The sequence below is a fragment of the Protopterus annectens genome, chromosome 2.part1 (genome assembly GCF_019279795.1).
Source record: "Protopterus annectens isolate FY-2018-M chromosome 2.part1, PAN1.0, whole genome shotgun sequence".
In the NCBI taxonomy this organism is placed as follows: domain Eukaryota; kingdom Metazoa; phylum Chordata; order Ceratodontiformes; family Protopteridae; genus Protopterus; species Protopterus annectens.
Window position 1 is genome coordinate 1,172,385,021 of NC_056729.1, and position 19,858 is coordinate 1,172,404,878.

A 19,858-nucleotide genomic window follows, 5' to 3' on the forward strand; every position below is an offset into this window, starting at 1 on the left:
AAGATAGTTGGGTAGTTCTAGCCAGTTCAGCTGATGTAGGGAAATACAGTGATGGGTATTGGATCTATGGCCAGTTGCAAATTTTGAAATTTTATAGTAGCAGGAGGAAAGCTTTGACTTGAGGGAAGATTGCAGATTGATACGAATAGAGGCTTTAAAGTCCTTGTAGCACAGCCTTCTTTTTAAGTTTCTAATATTTCTAGAAGAAAAATAAGGTTTATTACTCAGAATAGTCTGCAACTCAGTTAACACTAATAGAACAGTCCAATTTTTTGTATAATTCTTTTAAGGTCAAAAGTCCTCACATTAAAAGTAGTTACAGATCTAATTTTACTAGACCGAACTTTCTTTTGTACCACTTCTTCTGCCCTCATCAAGAATATAGGCTTCAGGGAAGTTCCTCTGTCCATCTTTATCCCTTCGCTAACTCTAAGAATTTCTGCCTGATTATATCCACTATTTATGAACTCATTAGCCATCTCATCTAACTGCTGGTTGAACCTCATGTTGTCTGTATTTAGTTTTGTAAAATTATTTGTAAAAACTTTGAATTTGAAGTTATTTAAAAATGATGCTCAAACTGATATTATGAATTGTAGAAAACGGAGTACATTTATACAAATTAGTAATACAGTTTTGACAGCATTCCATAATGTTTGTGAAAATGAAATTAGGCATTTATATGCCAGGGATGTTAAAAAGAAGTATTATAACCTAAAGTATAATGAGTATGAAGCCATGAAAAGTTTAGAAAGTGATATTAGTGTCATCATTAAACAAGCAGATAAGGGTGGGGCCACTGTAATCATGAATCGAGTTGAGTATATGGCCTCATTGAGGTTGCTGTTAGATGATGAATGTACTTTTAAGAAAATTACTTTTCCTGATGTTAAAAAATGTATTAGTGATGTGAATATGGCTATATATGATTTGCAACTGAGTGGTGACATCAACATTGAATTATTTAATTACTTCATGGTACCGTGTCCTAGAATTCCTCAGATATATGGTATACCTAAGATCCATAAATTGCTCACCAACCCACCGCTGAGACCTATTGTCTCAGGGAGGGGTTGGGCAACAGAGCTGATATCTGTATATTGGCAGAAGAGGTTAGGTCTGTTTTTGCAATTGTGTCCTAGTGTAGTTAAAGACACTTCTGATTTTTTGAGAAAATTAAAGGAATGGCATGTTAAAAGAAGCTCAGAAGGAGATACTATTTGTTTGTAACAATGGACATTACCTCACTGTTTATGGTAATCCCGAATGAATATGGGCTTGAAGCCATTTCTAAATAATGAAATATCTATGTCTACAAATGAAATAGAGGATATATGTTTACTGTTTGACTTAGGTTTAACAAAAAATGTGTTCCTTTTTGATAATGAGCCATATATACAGCAGGTGGGGGTGGCCATGGGAATGTCAGTGGCCAACACATATGCCAGTTTGGTACTTTATCAATGGGAAAATAAGTTTATATATAGTGATAGACATGTTTTGAACAAGAAGGCTGAATTTTATCAAAGGTTAGTAGATGACTGTTTTTTGTATGGAAGGGGAGTTTGGATGAATTATATGAATATATTTCTTATTTAAATGGTACAACAGATTTTCTTGTATTCAAGGTAACACACTTAGATATGTAACTATTTTAATGTGAGGACTTTTGACCTTAAAATAATTATACAAAGAAATTGGACTATTCTATTCGTGTTACCTGAGTTGCAGACTATTCTGAGTGAACAACCTTATTTTTCTTATAGAAGTATTAGAAACTTAAAATGAAAGTTGTGCTACAAGGACTTTAAAGCACCTATTAAGCAACAAATAGTTATGAAACAAAGAACTTTTAAGTGTATGAATTGTAGTTGCTGTAACAACATTTTAGTGGGTAACTATTGTGTGTTTACCCACCCTATGACTAATAGGCAATATTTATTTTTTATCTCAGCCAGCTGTAATATCAGCTATGTGGTTTACCTTGTTACATGCGTTAAATGTTTTTCATTTTATGTAGGGAAAACCACTAGAAGGCTGAGAGAATGTATTATTGAGCATAAGTCAGATATAAGAAGGAAAAATTATAAAAATGCTTTAAGTAGACGTATTATAAGTAAGGGTGAGGACCACTGTTTTAAATTTAAGGGAATAGATACAGCAGTGAAAGGGACCAGAGGGGGTGATTAAAATAACTATCTTGGAAATAAAGAATATGAATAGATTATTAGACTGTATGCAGAATCTGATCCTGGTCTCAATAATATGTTAAACATGTTTTAGTAAGAATACAACAACAGAATATTTAATGTGTTTTAAGGAATTTTAAGAAGTAGTGTCATATAATATGCTGACTGTGGTCATGTGATACGTGTTTGCTCTTATTTAAATAGTAATTATTTTGTGTAATGGTATTAGCATTGAGAAAGGGTTATTACCAGAAAACTTTGCTTTAATAAAGTTCTGTACTTGACGTTGGAGCGGTTTTGTCTTTGATAAAACAAATGAACACAGTAATTAGGACTGTCCATAGAGATTCATGTGATATAACAGAACTAAATAGGATACATTACTGTGCAGCCAAATTAATAACAGTTAAAGTCCTACCACAGAAACCCAGGGTAGTAAGGGAACGGACGGGGAGAAATTGAATGCTGTCATGGAAGTTTGTTTGTTTGTGTCTTTCGGCTTTTCCCGGTTAGGGTTCGCCACAGCGGAACTCCAGTCCGCTAATGATTGGCAGTAGATTTTTACGTGCTGGCTTGCTGGGCCTAACGCACAACCTTCAACGAAGGAATGCCCATTCACGCATGTCGCCACACAGAAGACGCTCTAACTGAGAATCGAACGGGCAACGTCTAACTGTGAGGCGACAACGCTACCGCAGCACCACCACCGCAGTGAATGCTGTCATGGAAGTATCGAATAGAAAAAACTATAAAGCAATTAAGACAAGAAGTTACCTGTTAGAAGAGTATAGAAGAGGGAACAGCTCAACAAAAATACTCAGAAACATAGACGTGATAAAAGCAATGCACAGTATTATAATGGATCAGGATTTATCATGCAGTACCGCAAATAATAAACTAAAAATATCAGCACAGGCAGAAAAACTTAGAAGAAAACACAGGTAAATATAAAGGAAAAGTACAAAATAAGCAATTTATTGATGAACAAAAAGTTTTATAGAGAATTGTGAAATGAGGTAAAAAGATTTAGACCACCAAAAAAAAAAAAAAAAAGAACTAGATACATTTTGGAGAAATATTTATGAAGATCCTGTGGAACATAACAAACATGCTAAATGGATATAAGAAGTAAAAGAAAGAATAAGAAGTACAGGATATGAACTTGGATGAATGTAATGGCCAGAGAGATTGAAACAAAGTTAAGAAAAGGCTCTAATTGGAAAACTCCAGGCCCAGATGGATTACCAAACTTCTGGCTAAAAGTATTAACATCTGTGCATGAAGATTTAGCCATGAGTAAGAACTATTTATATGCAAAACTAGTAATAAAACAACCTGGAGTAATTCTGCCAAAAGCAACCAGTAACCAGATAACAAGGCGAAAGAAGCGGAGATCGCACCCAGCAAAATTAGTGTACAAAGCTCTTTATTTAATGCTGCAGATACCACACGTTTTCGTCCATAAAACCATAGACTTCATCAGAAATACATTAATTAAAACCATTCATCTTATATACCTATAGGGTAAAACGGTACACCAATCAAACACCCTCTTCAATTACATAATTCCAGAATTGATTAAAACATTAATTAAAAACAGTTTGTGTTTGAAAAGTCCATTCACCAAGGCCAACATTCGTAAAATAACACAATAACATTTTGAAAAACATACATTTACCTGAATACAAGTTAAAATTCATTGTGATAACTTTTAAAAACCAAAAATTAAATGACTTACTTTTTGAAAAGTTGATTGATTTAAATGATTTTAATTATCTGACAAATGTTTGACCTAAGACCCCTACAATATTTGGCATACCCAAAGTTCATAAAGATTTAAATGACCCACCCCTTAGACCAATTGTCTCAGCCGATGGTTCCAAAACTTCACCACTTGCTAGGTTTCTTGATGTGAAACTAAAAAAAATGTGGGGTACTAGTTCCCAGATACTTAAAGATTCTTGGGAATTTTTAAAGGCGGTGGACCCTGATGTAAATTATGAACAAGTGACTTTTGTCACTATTGACATTAAAGATTTATTTACTGTCATCCCCCGCCACATTGGGCTTCAGTGGTTGGAAACCTCACTGGTGGAAAAATGTAAGGTCTCCACCACTGATTTATACCTAGTTCTTTATTTGATGGAATTGGTTCTGTTTAACAAGTTCATATTTTCTGGGGGAGAATTCTTCCACCAAATTAAGGGCGTTGCGATGGGGGCCAATTGTGCCCTCACATATGACAATATAGTTTTAGCGTGGTGGGAAAAATAATTTATACTGGAATCTGAATTCAAGAACCATTGGTTGCAATATTTTAGATTTTTGGACGATATTTGTGTTTTTTGGGTGGGGTCTGATTACAAGTTGCATGATTTTTTATCATACATTGAATCTACCACTAACTTTTTGCATTTTACAAGAAATGTTTTCAAGAACATCCTACAATTTTTGAATGTATCACTTGAAAAAATGGAAAATGGGAATATTAAATCAAAGGTTTTTCGAAAAAGTACCTATTCGAACTCCTTTTTACATTTTAATAGTTCCCATCCCATGTTTCAAAAAAGGAGTTAGGTGAGAGGGCAATACATCCGAGCCAGTAGGATGACTTCCTTAGACAACGATTTTGAAATTGAATGTGACTTTCTTGATCGTCTTTTTAGGGAAAGGGGGTACCCAGTTGATTTCCTACATGAAATTAGAGTTGACGTTTCCTCTAACAGAGCCAACAAATCTTGCCCTGTGTTAGGGTTGGAGATTCTTAGTGATTATAACAGGTCATTCATGAAACAAAGGACGATGTTGAAATTAATAGGGCTCTTATTACTGACTACAACACTGACTTTCTTCACTGTAATAATATAGTGAGAAATGAATGGAGTAATTTTTTGGAGTTCACTGACCTACCTTTGGACAAAAACTTGCCTCTGAAATTTATTTTTAAGAAGGGGAGGAATTTAAAAAACCTGCTTGAGGAACAAGGAAAAAAAGGGATTGTAAGTGGTAAATGTAAAGGAACTTACTGGTGTTGGACGTGTTCCCAATGTCAGTACATTGCACAATGTGAATGGGTCTATGTACCCAGTAGAGACAGGAAGATTTTTGGCCATTCATACTTTAATTGTAATAGTGAAAGAGTTGCTTATTTGGCCATATGCTCTCCCTGTGGTTCATTTTACATTGGCAAGATGGAGCGAAAGATAAAAAGATGTATCTATGAACATATTTATGAGACTAAGACAAAAAATGATAAAAATTTACTTTTTAAACATACTTTGTGTTGTCAACAGGCAAAATACACTTTTTTTGTTCTCGAACAAGTGCAAGTTGATCAAAGGGGTGGGCATTGGGAAAACCTGTTGGAATACAGGGAACTTTACTGGCAGGTTACCCTTGATGCAGGAACGACACCAGGTCTAAATGAAAATATTAGCATTGCCCCACTTTTAAAGTTAAGGGCTGCTAAACTGTAACATGTATTTACTATTACTGTATTTTGCTACATATGCATGTATATATATATATATATATATATATATATATATATATATATATATATATATATATATATATATATATACATATATACATATATATATATATATATATATATATATATACATATATATATATATATATATATATATATATATATATACATTTTAAGCATTTTGACATTGGATTTAATATTTGGTTATTTAATGTTCAGTTATGATATTCACATTTTTTGGCCAGTAGGTGGGGATGTTGTATTGATTCCTATTTCCATTTAATAGCATTGTAGAAATTCATTTTACACATTTTTGGTTTTTAAAAGTTATCACAACGAATTTTAACTTGTATTCAAGTAAATGTATGTTTTTCAAAATGTTATTGGGTTATTTTACGAACGTTGGCCTTGGTGAATGGACCACCACTGAAGACTATGCCTATTTCTAGGCCTAGATCTCCTCAGCTCCATTCTCTGAGGTTCTCCCCGGAGCCAGAAGAGTCAAGGATCCGGTCACCCATATGGGTGTCCCCTCACCAGCACTGCAGATATGTGTCAGTGGCGTCATCCTACTGCTCCACTCAGAGCCCAAGTGAAGCGGAGATGGATATGATGATACGGAGGTTTATCTGCACCCAAATTCAGATGGGGGTCTTGCCTGCCCCATCTCCATCTGCAAGGGGAGCTCACAACCTTTCTTTATGCCAATCACTCCTACTCCAATCGGCCTTCCATTTTGGAGCCCCTAAATCCAAGGACACTCGGGGTGGAGGTGTTGGTGCCGATTGTACCTTGTACCTCGATGCCCACCATTGCCTTGAGTTTGTCGAATCTGACTGGTTCCCAGTATCCCCTTTGGTATCTCAACTTTTGGAGTCTTGGCTCTGATTCCCCTGTCAGGTCAGAGGGGATCGGCTCCTATTGGTACTGCTCAGAAGGTCCGTTCTCCTATGGCCTTTGAAATGGTGGAGAGGGTTCTCTGAGACACTTGACCATCTTGTCCTCGGACTCTGTCCCAACTCCCACTGTTTTGGGTGTGGTCCCTACCATCTTACCATCTCGGGGGCAGTCTGTACCTGGTTTGCCTCAGGAAGCTCCAATGAGAGAGCAGCAGGATGTTTGTTACATTTACAGGTAAAAATATTAAATCTTGTAGATTTTGTTGCATATTTGCAAGCCATTTATATATATATATATATATATATATATATATATATATATATATATATATATATATATATGTGTGTGTGTGTGTGTGTGTGTGTGTGTGTCCTACATTGCTTCTTTGTGAATTGCTTATCTAATGCCTCTTCCCAATCTTTTTGACCTCCTCTGATTGATTCCTGTAGTTATCTAGCAACATTTTATATGCCCTCCTAATTATCCCTTCTTTAAAAACAGCTTCCATTCTATATTCATTTAAAAACTCAACCCATGCAGGTCTTTCCTTTAGGATTTCCCTATCCTTTTTTCTTTATCTATACTCTGATATCAGTCTCTAATAGAGAAGGCAATCACTAGCCTGCAATCTAAATGTCTTCTTGGCCGCTTCCCATTCTATAACCTTTCCCTCTCTAATTATTTGTTCCCAATATCTTGGTTCCTTTGCCAGCTTCCTCCAGCAAATTCCAGCCACTCTTGTCTATTCTCTGTACCCCTAATTGCAATCACCTCTATTGGTTGAATCTCCTTTCTCCATTCCCATGTTGGCTTAGATCTTAGTATACTGTCTGCTACTTTATTACTATAATAAATTATAAATATTCTGTATAACTGTTGATGTTAAGTTGTCATTCTTGCCTTCATTCTTGCTGGATGGGTTCAGAGCCGATCCTCGGCTCCAACTCAGGTATAGCTCGAGAGCTATTTTTACCGGCTCGAGGCAGCCCTATAACCCACAATACCATGCGCTAACTCCCCAGATCTCGTTTGTTGCTTCGCTGCAAGGTTGTCTTTTTTTTACCGGCTCAGGTCAGTAAAGAGAACTCTTCTATTAAACTAATTTTCAGGTAGTTTTTCCAGTTAGTTACCCTTGGTTAGGTCCCAACTAATTGTTTTATTCATACATCCCTTTTAGTTAATTTTTATCTTTGGGCCTACGGGCTTTACCTTAGTTTTCCCCATCCCTTACAGTGTCTGTGTGTGGGTTTAGTCAGTTCCCTTAACTTTTCTAATTTTAAGTTGAGTGTGTGTGTGGACTGACTGTGTTTACTGTTGTTAGGACTATGTCCAAAGACACTAAGGTCTCGGGATTCAAGAAGTGTGACTCGTGCTGTCAGAAATTGTCTCTGACAGACGGTCACACTTCTTGTGTCAATTGCTTAGGGCCTTTACACCTGCAGGACTCTTGTTCCATCTGTCACGGGTTTAGTTCAAGAGTCCTGCAGGAGAGGCGTAACAAGCTCATCTTAAGGGGCTTGTTAAAGCCCGATGACTCCCTGTCAAAGTCTGGCTCGGGGAAGTCTTCAAAAACCGCCAAACCCTCGGCTCCAGCTTCTGAGTCGAGGGCTAGCATTATCGAGATGGCTCCGACATTGGTTCCAATCGGATCTGAGGCGGGCAAAGTGGTATCCGCTCCGAAACCAGCATCGGAGCCGACCCCAGTGCGGAAGCGCTCAAGATCCCCCTCACTAGAATCCATCCGATCGGCTCCGAGATCCCCTCTCCTATCAGAGCGGAGTCATAGGACTCACTCATGTAGGTCATCCAGGTTTTCCGACCACAACATCGAGAGGGTGGTCAGTAGGCTCATAAAATCTCAGGCACTAGCCCAAATGCTCCAGAGCCCATCTCACCAGACTGTGGCTCCTTCGGTATCGCTATCGATTCCTCCTCCGACTCACCTCTCGAGTTTGGAGCCGGAGTTTGTCGGAACCGTAACCTTGCCCACGTCGGAGCCGATACTCCCACCTTCGGCTCCGGTGTCATTGACTCCGACCTCTTCATTGGTTCCGTCCGTGGAGAGGTCCGGGCACCGAGACTCCATTGTCGGCTCCGAGGGGGCGAGTGGCATCGGACCCTTGTCCGACCCCGCTCTCCCTCTCGGAGCTTCGGCTCTGATTAGTTTGGCCCCAACATCATTCTCGGAGCCTTCTCTGTCGGTGCCGGGGGCGGTTCGGGTCTCTTCGGAGCCAGGACTACCTTTGGTACCTGATAGGGGAGCCTTTGAGGTGATGAGGAGTGTGCTGGACCCAGTGTCCACTCCAAGGTTAAGTTCTGCAGCTCCTCCCTCTACAGTGCCTGTTACGGTCTCTGGCCATCCTCCTACATCTGATAGCAGAGATCCAAAGCATAGGGTACCCACTTTGGGTGTCTCCTCCTCTTCCGAGGGCTCCCCTGAAGTTTCAGGGGAACCCCATAGGAAAAGAAAGTGCAAGAGGAAGCACATAGACTCCCCCGAGTCTGTCACGTTGGACACTGACTTGGATGAGTCAGAGGGTTCCCCCAGATACCCCTCTGAGGATGTCTCTTTTTCAGACATCCTAGAGATCCTAAAACAGAGGGGAAATTGGTCCACTCTCAAACCTTCTGAGGACGAGTCGGTTTACCTTGATGCTTTTGGATCTCGCCCTTCCACCTCCTGGGTGTCTCCCCCTTTCAACCCACTAATGGAGGTAGTGGCTAGAAAGGCATGGGCAGCTCCTGATTCAATGGAACCTACCCCTAGGAGGCCCTCTAAATTTATTTCTGCACCAGAGGACAAATCCTTTCTCACCAAAGGTGTTTCAGTTGATGCTATGGTGGTAGCAGCAGCCACTAAGAAGGAATTGGCTGATCCTTCTGTACCTGTTCATCCTCCTAACAAAGAGTCCGGGACCATGGACAGGTACAGCAAGCGGACATTTGCTTCAGTGACCTTTACTATGCGATCGCTGAACTATTTATGTCATTTCACCCGCCTTCAGAGAGACTTGCTCAAAGAACTGGGTGAAACGTTACAGGATCCTTCTGCTGCGGGGTATCAGGACAAGATAAACTCCCAGCTGGCCACCCTGAACTCCATTGTTAACTCCTCCATGCGGCTTATCTCTTACACAGCCGATGGAGCGAGTAGGGCCGCTGGCACAGGTGTTGCGTTGAGACGTCACGCTTGGATGCGACTCTGTAACTTTGCCGATCCCTTTAAGGCGTCCTTCACCAACACCCCCTTTGATGGTTCAGAATTGTTTGGACCTCAGGTGAAGAATACCCTCACCAGATGCGAGCAAGATGGTAAGACTCTCTCTGCCATGGGAGTCCATTTTTCCACACCTTCTAGACCTTATCCTAAGGGACAGAGGGGTGGAAAGATGTGGTTCTGCAAACCACAGGGAGTCGCACCTGCTGCATGTGGTGAATTTCCCCCCAGAGGCAGAGGGGGGAATAATAACAGATGCCATCCCAGGGGCAGAGGGGGTCCACAGAACCAGGGTTCCAGGGAATCCTTCCCTGACCAACCCTTTCAGCATCCCTGAGAAGCTGCCCGACTGTCCACCTTCGGAGGCAGTTGGGAGAAGATTATCTCTGTACCCGGAGGCCTGGCAATCCCTCTCCCAAGACACATGGGTGCAGAAGATCATATCCAACGGTTACAAAATTCCCTTCACTTCCCCTCCGGTACAATCGCCAAGACCCCTACCAGATGTACCACCCGCACAAAGGGGTCAGGCACAGCTAGAAATAAAAAAGCTGTTAGAAAAAAAGTGTCATCCAGGCAGTCCCAGCAGATCAGCTAGGATCTGGAATCTACTCCAGATTCTTTTTGGTACCAGAAAAGACTGGAGACTGGAGACCCATTTTGGACCTCAGCAGATTGAACAACTCTGTACAAAAGACAAAATTTCAGATGGTAACACTGCAGTCCATTCTACCCTTTTTAGGCAGAGACAACTGGATGTGCTCGTTAGACCTCCAGGACGCGTACTATCATATAAAGATACACAGGCGCTCCAGGAGGTTTCTCCGCTTCCGGCTGGGAGCCAGTCATTATCAATTCAGAACCCTGTCCTTTGGTCTCACCACAGCCCCCCGGGTGTTCACCAAATGCTTGGCAGTGGTCATGGCTCACCTGAGACAAAAAGGTGTTTCCATATCTAGACGACTGGCTCATTTCCGCTACCACCAAGCAGCATCTTATAATGGCCAGGGATTACACTATTCAACTTTGCAACAATCTAGGTATTTCTATAAATTGTCAACGTATAAACTTTATAGGCACCGTATTAAACACCACAGAAATGTCTGCAACATTACCACCTCAGAGAGTGACAGACATAAGGCGGAATGTTCAGTCCCTGTTTCAGCCCAACAGAGTTCAAGTCAAGTTAGTATTGAAAGCATTAGGCCTCATGGCAGTGGCGATTCTTCTACTCCCATTAGCCTGCTTCCACATGAGGCTCCTCCAGTGGATGCTGTTTTCTCAGTGGTCCTTTCAACAGCTCCCAATGACTCACAACATCTTGATAACCCCATCATGCAAGAATCATCTCTCCTGGTGGATGGTTTCCCCTCAGCTTTTTCAGGGCAGACCCTTTGCCCCCCCCTCCAGTTGCCACGGTGACAACGGATGCCTCCCTGATCGGGTGGGGGGGGCATTATCAGGGCAGGACGGTCCAGGGCACATGGCAACAATCAGAACGCCACCTGCACATAAATGTCCTGGAGATGAGGGCGGTGCTTTTGACGTTGCAAGTCCTTCAGAGCTCTCTTCCCACAGGGACTATAGCAATTCAAATGGACAATATGTCTGTGGTGTGGTACATAAACAAGCAGGGCGGAACAAAGTACTACCCCCTATGTTGAGAAGCATTCAGACTTTGGCAATGGGCGATTTCCTCTCAATGGTTTCTGATAGCAATGCACATCCCCAGGAAGTCCAACGTCATAGCGGACAGATTGAGCAGAACTATCCTCATGCCTCACGAGTGGTCTCTAAATCAAGCGGTAGCAGACAGAATATTTCAGAGGTGGGGCCAGCCTTGCTACGATCTTTTCGCAACTCCTCAAAACAGCAAGTGCCTCGACTTCTTCACACTCTTTCCTCTACCAGATCATCCCCCCAGAAACGCTCTTGTTCACGATTGGCCTCAGGGTCTTCTATATGCCTTTCCACCCTTACCATTGATCCCGCAATTAATTCAGAAAGCAACCGCATTGAGATCCAAAATGATCCTCATTGCTCCGTTTTGGCCTCGACAAGTATGGTTTCCATTCCTGCACAGTTACCTACTGGAACAGCCTTGGCATCTGGAACCCCTTCTGGATCTGTTGACCCATCTCACGGGCAAGCTGCTTCAGTCTCTTTATTCCATCAACCTCACAGCTTGGTTGCTCCACTTCCAGCCATAGCCAGGCTTCCCCTTATTTCTCCTCCTGTTCGTGATATCATTCTGGCTTCCCATAAGTCCAATACTAGGAAGAAGTATGCGAGTAAATGGAAGCGTTTTTCACACTGGGCACAAGCTACGTCCTTAGATCCTTTCCATGCACCCATTTATAAGGTTCTAGACTTTCTGGCGGAGCTTTTTCATTCGGGGTCATCGTCGGCCACTATCAGGGTACAATTAGTGGCCATTGCTAATTTTCATGTTGGGCTCTCAGAAGCAAATATTATGTCCCACAAACTCTGTAAAGCCTTCCTCAAGGGCATCTTTTTGCTTAGACCTCCAGTTAAGGATCTGCTCCCACAATGGGATTTGAATTTAGTTATAACCTCATTGATTCTGCCTCCTTTTGAACCTGCAGCTTCTTGCTCCCTCAAGCTTCTTTCTTGGAAAACTCTGTTTTTAGTAGCCATAACATCTGCCAGAAAGGTATCGGAACTTCAAGCCTTGTCTGTCCGTCCCCCTTATTTGGTCTTTCACAAAGACAGGGTAACTCTCAGAACAAACCCTTCCTTCCTACCGAAAGTGTCCTCTGAAGCAAATCTAAACCACTCCATTGACTTGCCTGTCTTCTTCCCAGACTATTCCAACAGGGCTGAACAGAAATTACATTCATTAGATGTTCATCGCCAACTACGGTATTATCTAGACAGGACAAAACAACTCAGAAAGTCAGACCAGCTCTTTCTCTCTTATGCTGCAGGAAAGAAAGGGCTTCCGGTATCAAAGGTTAATCTTTCCAGATGGTTGACATCTATTATTACCTTTGTCTATGAGTTGAGACACAGGCAACTTCCGTCTAGGCCTAAGGCTCATTCAACCAGGGCACTATCAACATCAACGGCCTTTCAAGCAAGGTTACCATTAGATGCCATATGTGCAGCAGCTACATGGGCTTCCAAACATACCTTTATTGCCCATTACAAACTTGATATAGCCTCCAGAAATAGAGCTGACTTTGGTTCCACTGTACTCAGGAGTCTGTTCTATTGAGCCACCCAGGACTAAGGTGCTAGGGACGCTGTCCCATCCAGCAAGAATGAAGACGAGAATGACAACTTAACATTAAGAAGTTATGTTCTTACCATAACGTTCAATGTTAGTTGTCTTCTTCTCGCCTTCTTTCTTGCGTCCCTCCCTCCTGCCCCCTAGCCTGGACAGACTCGACGTCTCTGAGTCCTTCCATTTCTGGAGATACAACATGTTACGGTTTCCCCATATCCTTAGTGTTACTAGCAGGGAGTCCGTACTTGCAAATGAGGATTATAATAATATATTTATACTATGTCCTAGCTTCCAAACGAGATCTGGGGAGTTAGTGCATGGTATTGTGGGTTATAGGGCTGCCTCGAGCCGGTAAAAATAGCTCTCGAGCTATAGTATAGGCCGAGTAGGAGCCGAGGATCGGCTCCGAACCCATCCAGCAAGAAAGAAGGCGAGAAGAAGACAACTAACATGGAACGTTATGATAAGAACATAACTTCTTATTATTCTCCTTAAGGATATACATCCAAAATGCCACTCTTTATTTCTTGATTTACCTCCTGCTTATCATCATCCCTCTTCACTTTGAATTGTAGCTTTCTGCTTGTTTTATGTATAAATGCCTTAACTATGTAGCTCTAAAATATCCTTCAAATCAGGTAGTCTTAAACCATGTTGTATTGGGAGGATCAGCTTATCACATTTGACTCTTGGCCTCTTCTCTTACCAGATAAAATCCATCAACTCTTTATTAATTACTATCTACAACTTCTCCTCTGGTTTATAAACATATCTCTAACCTGTGCATAAAACTAAAGGAACTAAAAATGTTTTCACTGCTTGTATCTTGTTATCCATAGCCATAGGCAAGAGCTCCAGTTTCTCAATTTTTGTATTATCTTTTGTTTTAGAGTCTTCCCACATATTCTTAGCTGCCATACCAGAATACTTTTTAATCCATACTCCTTAATACTTCATTTTTGTCATGTCTCCATAAATATATAACATATAGCCTTTGTTTTATCTTCATTAATGTTATATCCCGAAAATACCCAGAACAGACTTAAAATGTTCCACAATAGTGATATATCCTTTTCTGGTTCTGTCAGGCAAAAATAATATCATCTGCAAATAAAGCCAGTTTTTCTTGAACACCATACCAATTATATCCATGAATTTCTGAATCCCTTACTTTCTTTGTCAATTGTTCTAAATATAGCACAAATAACAAAGGGGAAAGAAGATACCCCTGCCTGGTTCCTCTTTTCAGGCACACATTATAAGAAAGAAACCCTCCCGCTTTGATTTTTGCCTCCAATCTTTCAAATATCCTTCTAATTAACCTTATTATTGTATCAGGAAATGGAAATGATTCCATTGTTCTACTCATAAAATCATAGTTTATTCTGTTAAATGCTTTCTGTACATGAAGACCCACCATCACCACCACCAGTATTTTCTTATATTCTGCTTCCCTCTGAATCATCATTGTTCTGTTAATATTGTCAAATGTTTTCCTCCCTTCCACAAAACCACATTGATCCATATTTATCAATTTTTGCATCATCTTTGCCATTTCTTTAGCCATTATAGATGCAAACATTTTCTAATCATAGTTTAAACTGAAATGAAACTGGATCTGATGGGTCTTTGCTACATTTAGTTATTATGGCCACCACAGCTTTTTTCCAGGATGTTGGTACCTACCCTCCCTTTAAGCTACTGTTCAAAACCTTCCAGAACATTATCACTTTCTCTTTCCTAGCTTCCAGACTTCCACCTGAATACCATCTATTCCTGGAGACTTTCCTGCAGATTGGTTATACATCACCATTTTTATATCATATCATCATATTTTAACTGTTAATTTCTCTAACTTTGACATAGTTAAATCCTCCATAAATATTTCCATGTATACTTTTTCTTGATTTCTTCACCACTGTGCTTTATTCATTTTTTTTTATAAAATTCCTGAAATATCTCTAATACCTCTAAAGGATGCCTGGTTATTTTTTTTGTCATAGGTTCCTTAAGTTTGGCAACAACACTTTCTACTTTATGTTGTCTCAAGTCATTGTGCCAACATTTGTAGTGCTCTGATGTTATTATATAAAAAACAGTTACTTAACAGCAATCTTTCTAAACTCATGCATATTATTCAGGTACTCCCTTATTTTCTCTTTAGCATTCTGCAATTATGCCTTTTCTTGTTCTATGAGAGTCCCCGTATTCTGTAATACTTTTGTCAGACACTAATTATTGTTACTTCTTAAACAGATCTCTTTTCTTTTATACCACTTTCATTTTATCACACTCACTAGGTATAACTTCTGGCATACTTTCTATCTTCCCTAGTAATGCCCGAATAATTTCCACTACCCAGTCCTTAAATTCCTCTCTTTTTAGTAGGTAGGTGGGGAAGTGCCTGTGTCTCATCTTTACTTGTTTACCTTGCATCTTTATCTTAGTACTTATCGGTGTATGATCTGAAATAGTTATTAAATGTGCCAAAGTTCTCAACTAAATGCACATGTTCCTGGGAAATATAATTTCTGGCTAGTCTAGTCCAGTTATTGTACTTTGGGGAATAATATGTAAATTCTCTTTTTCCTACAACTGAACTCATGTCTATCATACCAAATATTTTCATAAATGTCTTCAGAAATCTACCCTTTTTTGTTATATTTTCCTATCCATGCCCCCAGATACCTCATCATTGTCGCAAATTCCAGTCTACATTTTTCTTTATCTTCGCTCAAAGAAACTTCATTATTTTTTAACATAAATAATAAATATTAAGACATTATAATAGTATAGCGATAATAACAAAAAGATCTAAACAAATTATATATATTGTATACAGTTTAATTTTTCGCTTTTCTGTATCTTGACCTCACTGTTGGTGGTGATCCATCAAAATGTCTTGTTCATTGCCAGAGGTCAAATAAGACTGGTTTCAGGAAACAAAAATAATGGTCAGTTACAAAACTTTCCACTTTAAAGCAGTTTCTCAGTTTTATTTGCTTAGAATATAATTATTTCAGACTTTCCATCTTTTTTACAGCAGTCACAATAATTCAGCTTTCATGTTCCAGTGTCATATGGCAGCATCCCTAAGTATTCTCCATTTTGCACCTTCACAGTAAATGTGCGTAACTGACTTAATGTACAATTTAATCTCATGAAACACTTTAATTTTCCATAATAGCTAATTGTCCCTTAGAACTAAACTATTATTTGTCCACAAGATTTTTGGGGGGGCATGTATCTTTGGCTGTAGCAGGAGTAATTGCAGAGTTTTTGAGAAAATGGTGAGACAAGCTCAGCAATTGTGGAAAAAAAAATTTAAGTTGCTGTTGCAGTCAGAGCATTGTCTGAAAGCTCCAAGTTTAAGGCAAGTGCCTCATATATTTGCAACTGCCATATGCTTCCTAATCAGATCTCAGCTTAATACTAATTCTTTCAGGTACACAAAGCTAAATATCACTGACAATATCCCAATATCCCAGTCTTTTCTGAGTGCCCAGCAAGTATAGGAGTATAACCCAAAAGAAACTAAAGCATGTTAAGTTGTCTATCTCGCCTTCGTTCTTGCTGGTTGGGATTGGAGCCAATCCTCAGCTCTGACTCGGCCATCTTCTATAGCTGGAGAGCTGTGTACTGGCTCGAGGCTACCCCTTATCCCATGATACATAGCGCTAGCTAACCAGATCTCATTTGCCGCTTCAGCTGCGAGGTGTCATTTTTCTGGCTCAGGCTCGTATAAAGTTTCTTTATAGAACTTTTTTGCTAGAAATAGTCTTTTTTCTAGGGGGTTTTGTTAGCTTTTAGTCTTATATTTGTTATGTTAGCTAAGTGTGTATTTGTTGCTTCTTTCCCTTCCCTTTAGAACTCGTTTAATTTAGAGAGTTCTCCCCCCCCCTTATTCCTGTCAGGTTAGCCGTTTAAGTTAGAGGCTTTCCTTCTACCTTCTTTATAGGCTGGCCGTTTGAGTTAGAGGCTTTCCTATAAAAAAAAAAAAAAAACTTTAGCTTTAGTCTGTAGTGTACTGTGTTTTTCTCTTTAGACTGTATTTTGATTGGTTAGCTATTGTTGTATTTTTTGTTACAGGATGTCCAAAGAATCCAAGGTGTCTTGGTTCAAGAAGTGTGACTCATGCTGTCAGAAAATGTCTCTGACAGATGGGCACACTTCTTGCGTCTATTGTTAAGAGTAATAAGCTTATTCTTAGGGGCCTTTTAAAGCCCCAGGATTCACCGGCCAAGACTCAGCCTGTGAAATCCCCTAAATCTACCACATCGTCCTTGGTTCAGACTCTACCTGCTACTTCGGTTCCGGCTGGAACCGATAAGACTATCTCCCCTTCAGAAACTTCGGAGCCTTCATGGAGCCACAAGAGGCTGAAGTCCCCTTCTCTGGAATCGATACATTCGGCTCCTCGATCTCCCCTGCTGCAAAGCGAGCGCAGTCACAGATCTTCTCACTCCTCTCGATCCTCTAGGCTCTCAGATCACGATGTGGAGAGAGTGGTCAGTAGGTTGTTAAAGTCACAGGCACTTGCCAAGATGTTGTCCAGCCCTCCTCAACAGGTGTCGGCTCCGTCCACTTCTATCGATGTTCCTCCTCTGACTCCAGTGACCTCGGAGATGGAGTTTGTTGGGGTTCGAGTAGTGGAACCGTCGGCTCCAATAACTTTATCTCCTTCGGTTCCGTCGTCGGCTCCGATTCCCTCTTTGGTGTAGTCTGTCGAGGAATCTGGGCATCGGGGCTCCCTCGTTGGCTCCAAGGGGGCGAGTGGCATCGGACCCTTGTCCGACCCCTGTTCTCCTTCTCGGAGCTTCGGCGCAGGTGAGCTTGGCTCCTACATCAGCCTCTGAGCCATCTCCCTCGGTGCGGAGAAAGATTCCAATTTCCTCGGAACCGGAACTTTCTCTGCATCGTGGCAGGGACACTTTCAATGTCATGAGGAGTGTGCTGGCCACTGAGTCAGCTCCACTATCAGCCCCATTGGCTTCGTCCCCTGTAGTGCCTGTGCCAACCTCTGCTCCTCCTCCAGACCCCAAGTGTGGGGAACCGGTGCATCAGGGCACCCCATTGGGTGTTTCCTCTTCTTCCGAGGCCTCCACTGATCATTCAGAAGAGCCCCCTCGTAAGAAGAAGTGCAAGAGGAAGCACATTGACTCCCCTGAGTCTGTCACTTCTGATACAGACTTAGATGATTCGGAAGGGTCCCCGAGATCTCCCTCTGAAGATGTTTCCTTTCTGGACATCCTCAAAAGTCTTAAGCAGAGGGGGAACTGGAATCCTCTAGCCTGTACCGAGGATGAGTCTGTATTCCTGGATGCGTTCAGTTCCCGGCCTTCCACCTCCTGGGTTTCTCCGCCTTTTGATCCACTTATGTCTGTGGTGGGTCGAAAGGCTTGGTTAGACCTGGATACAGTGGAACCAACTCTGAGGAGACCTGGCAAGTTCATCACAGCACCCCATGATAAGCAGTTCCTTACCAAAGGTGTTCCTGTTGATGCCATGGTGGTAGCAGCAGCCACCAAAAAAGAGTTAGCGGAAACCTCTTTGTCTGTCCATCCTCCTAACAAGGAGTCTAGGACCATGGACAGATACGGGAAGTGAATGATTGCTTCAGCGACCTTTTCTGTGAGGTCACTGAACTACTTATGCCATTTTACCCGGCTTCAGAGGGATCTCCTTAAAGAGCTCCGAGATACCCTTCAAGATCCATCAGCTGAGGGGGCTCAAGCTAAAGTGGCTTCCCAGCTGGCGACCCTTAATTCTGTAGTCAACTCCTCCATGAGGCTCATTTCTTATGCAGCCGATGGTGCGAGTAGAGCTGCAGGTACGGGCGTGGCCCTTAGGAGACATGCATGGATGTGGCTGTGTAACTTTGCGGAACACTTTAGAGTGTCATTCACCAACACCCCATTTGATGGTTCCTTTCTTTTTGGACCACAGGTGAAAGACACTTTAACTAGGTGTGAGCAAAAAGGCAAGACTCTCTCTGCTGTGGGAGTCCATTTTTCCACTCCTTCCAGACCATACCCCAAGGGTCAGAAGAGTGGTAAAATGTGATTCTGAAAATCCCAGGGAGCCTCGCCTGACACACGTAGCGATTTTTCCTCCAGGGGCAGAGTGGGAAACAACAACAATAGACGCCGCCCTCGTGGCAGAGGGGGGTCCGCAGACCCAGGGCAACAGAGAATCCTTCTCTGAGAAGCCCTTTCAGCATCCCTGAAGGGTTGCCCGGCTGCCCACCTCTGGAGGCAGTTGGGGGAAGACTTTCACTGTACCCAAAAGCCTGGCAAAATTTAACGCAAGACAAATGGGTACGGTCAATTATATCCAGAGGTTACAAAATTCCCTTCTCTCAAAGTCCCTTACCATCGAGCAAATCGCTTCCAGATGTTCCACCCAATCTGAGGGACCAAGCAGTCATAGAAGTTTCAAGACTGCTAGAAAAAAGAGTCATCCAGGAAGTCCCGGCAGACCAATACAGATCTGGAACTTACTCAAAGTTCTTTTTGGTACCAAAAAAGACAGGGGACTGGAGACCGAATCTGGATCTCAGCAGACTAAACAAGTCTGTTCAAAGAACAAAGTTTCTGATGGTCACGCTACAGTCCATTCTACCCTTTCTGGGTCAGGACAGTTGGATGTGCTCCATAGATCTTCAGGATGCATACTACCACATGAAGATGGAAAGGCGCTTCAGGAGATTCTTTTGCTTCCGGCTGGGAACCAGTCATTACCAGTTCAGAGCTCTGCCCTTTGATCTCACCACAGTCCCCAGGGTGTTCACCAAATGTATGGCAGTGGTC

General features: G+C 41.5%; 1 protein-coding gene across 1 annotated transcript in view; it reads left to right on the forward strand.

Moving 5' to 3' along the window:
* Nucleotides 1–19,858, forward strand: part of RP1L1 (RP1 like 1) — a 464,711-nt gene that overhangs the window by 320,875 nt on the left and 123,978 nt on the right. Inside the window, exon 3 of the mRNA XM_044063550.1 lies at nt 12,295–12,329. Within this exon, the coding sequence (XP_043919485.1) occupies nt 12,295–12,329 (35 nt within the window). The remainder of the gene's footprint in view (nt 1–12,294; nt 12,330–19,858) is intronic.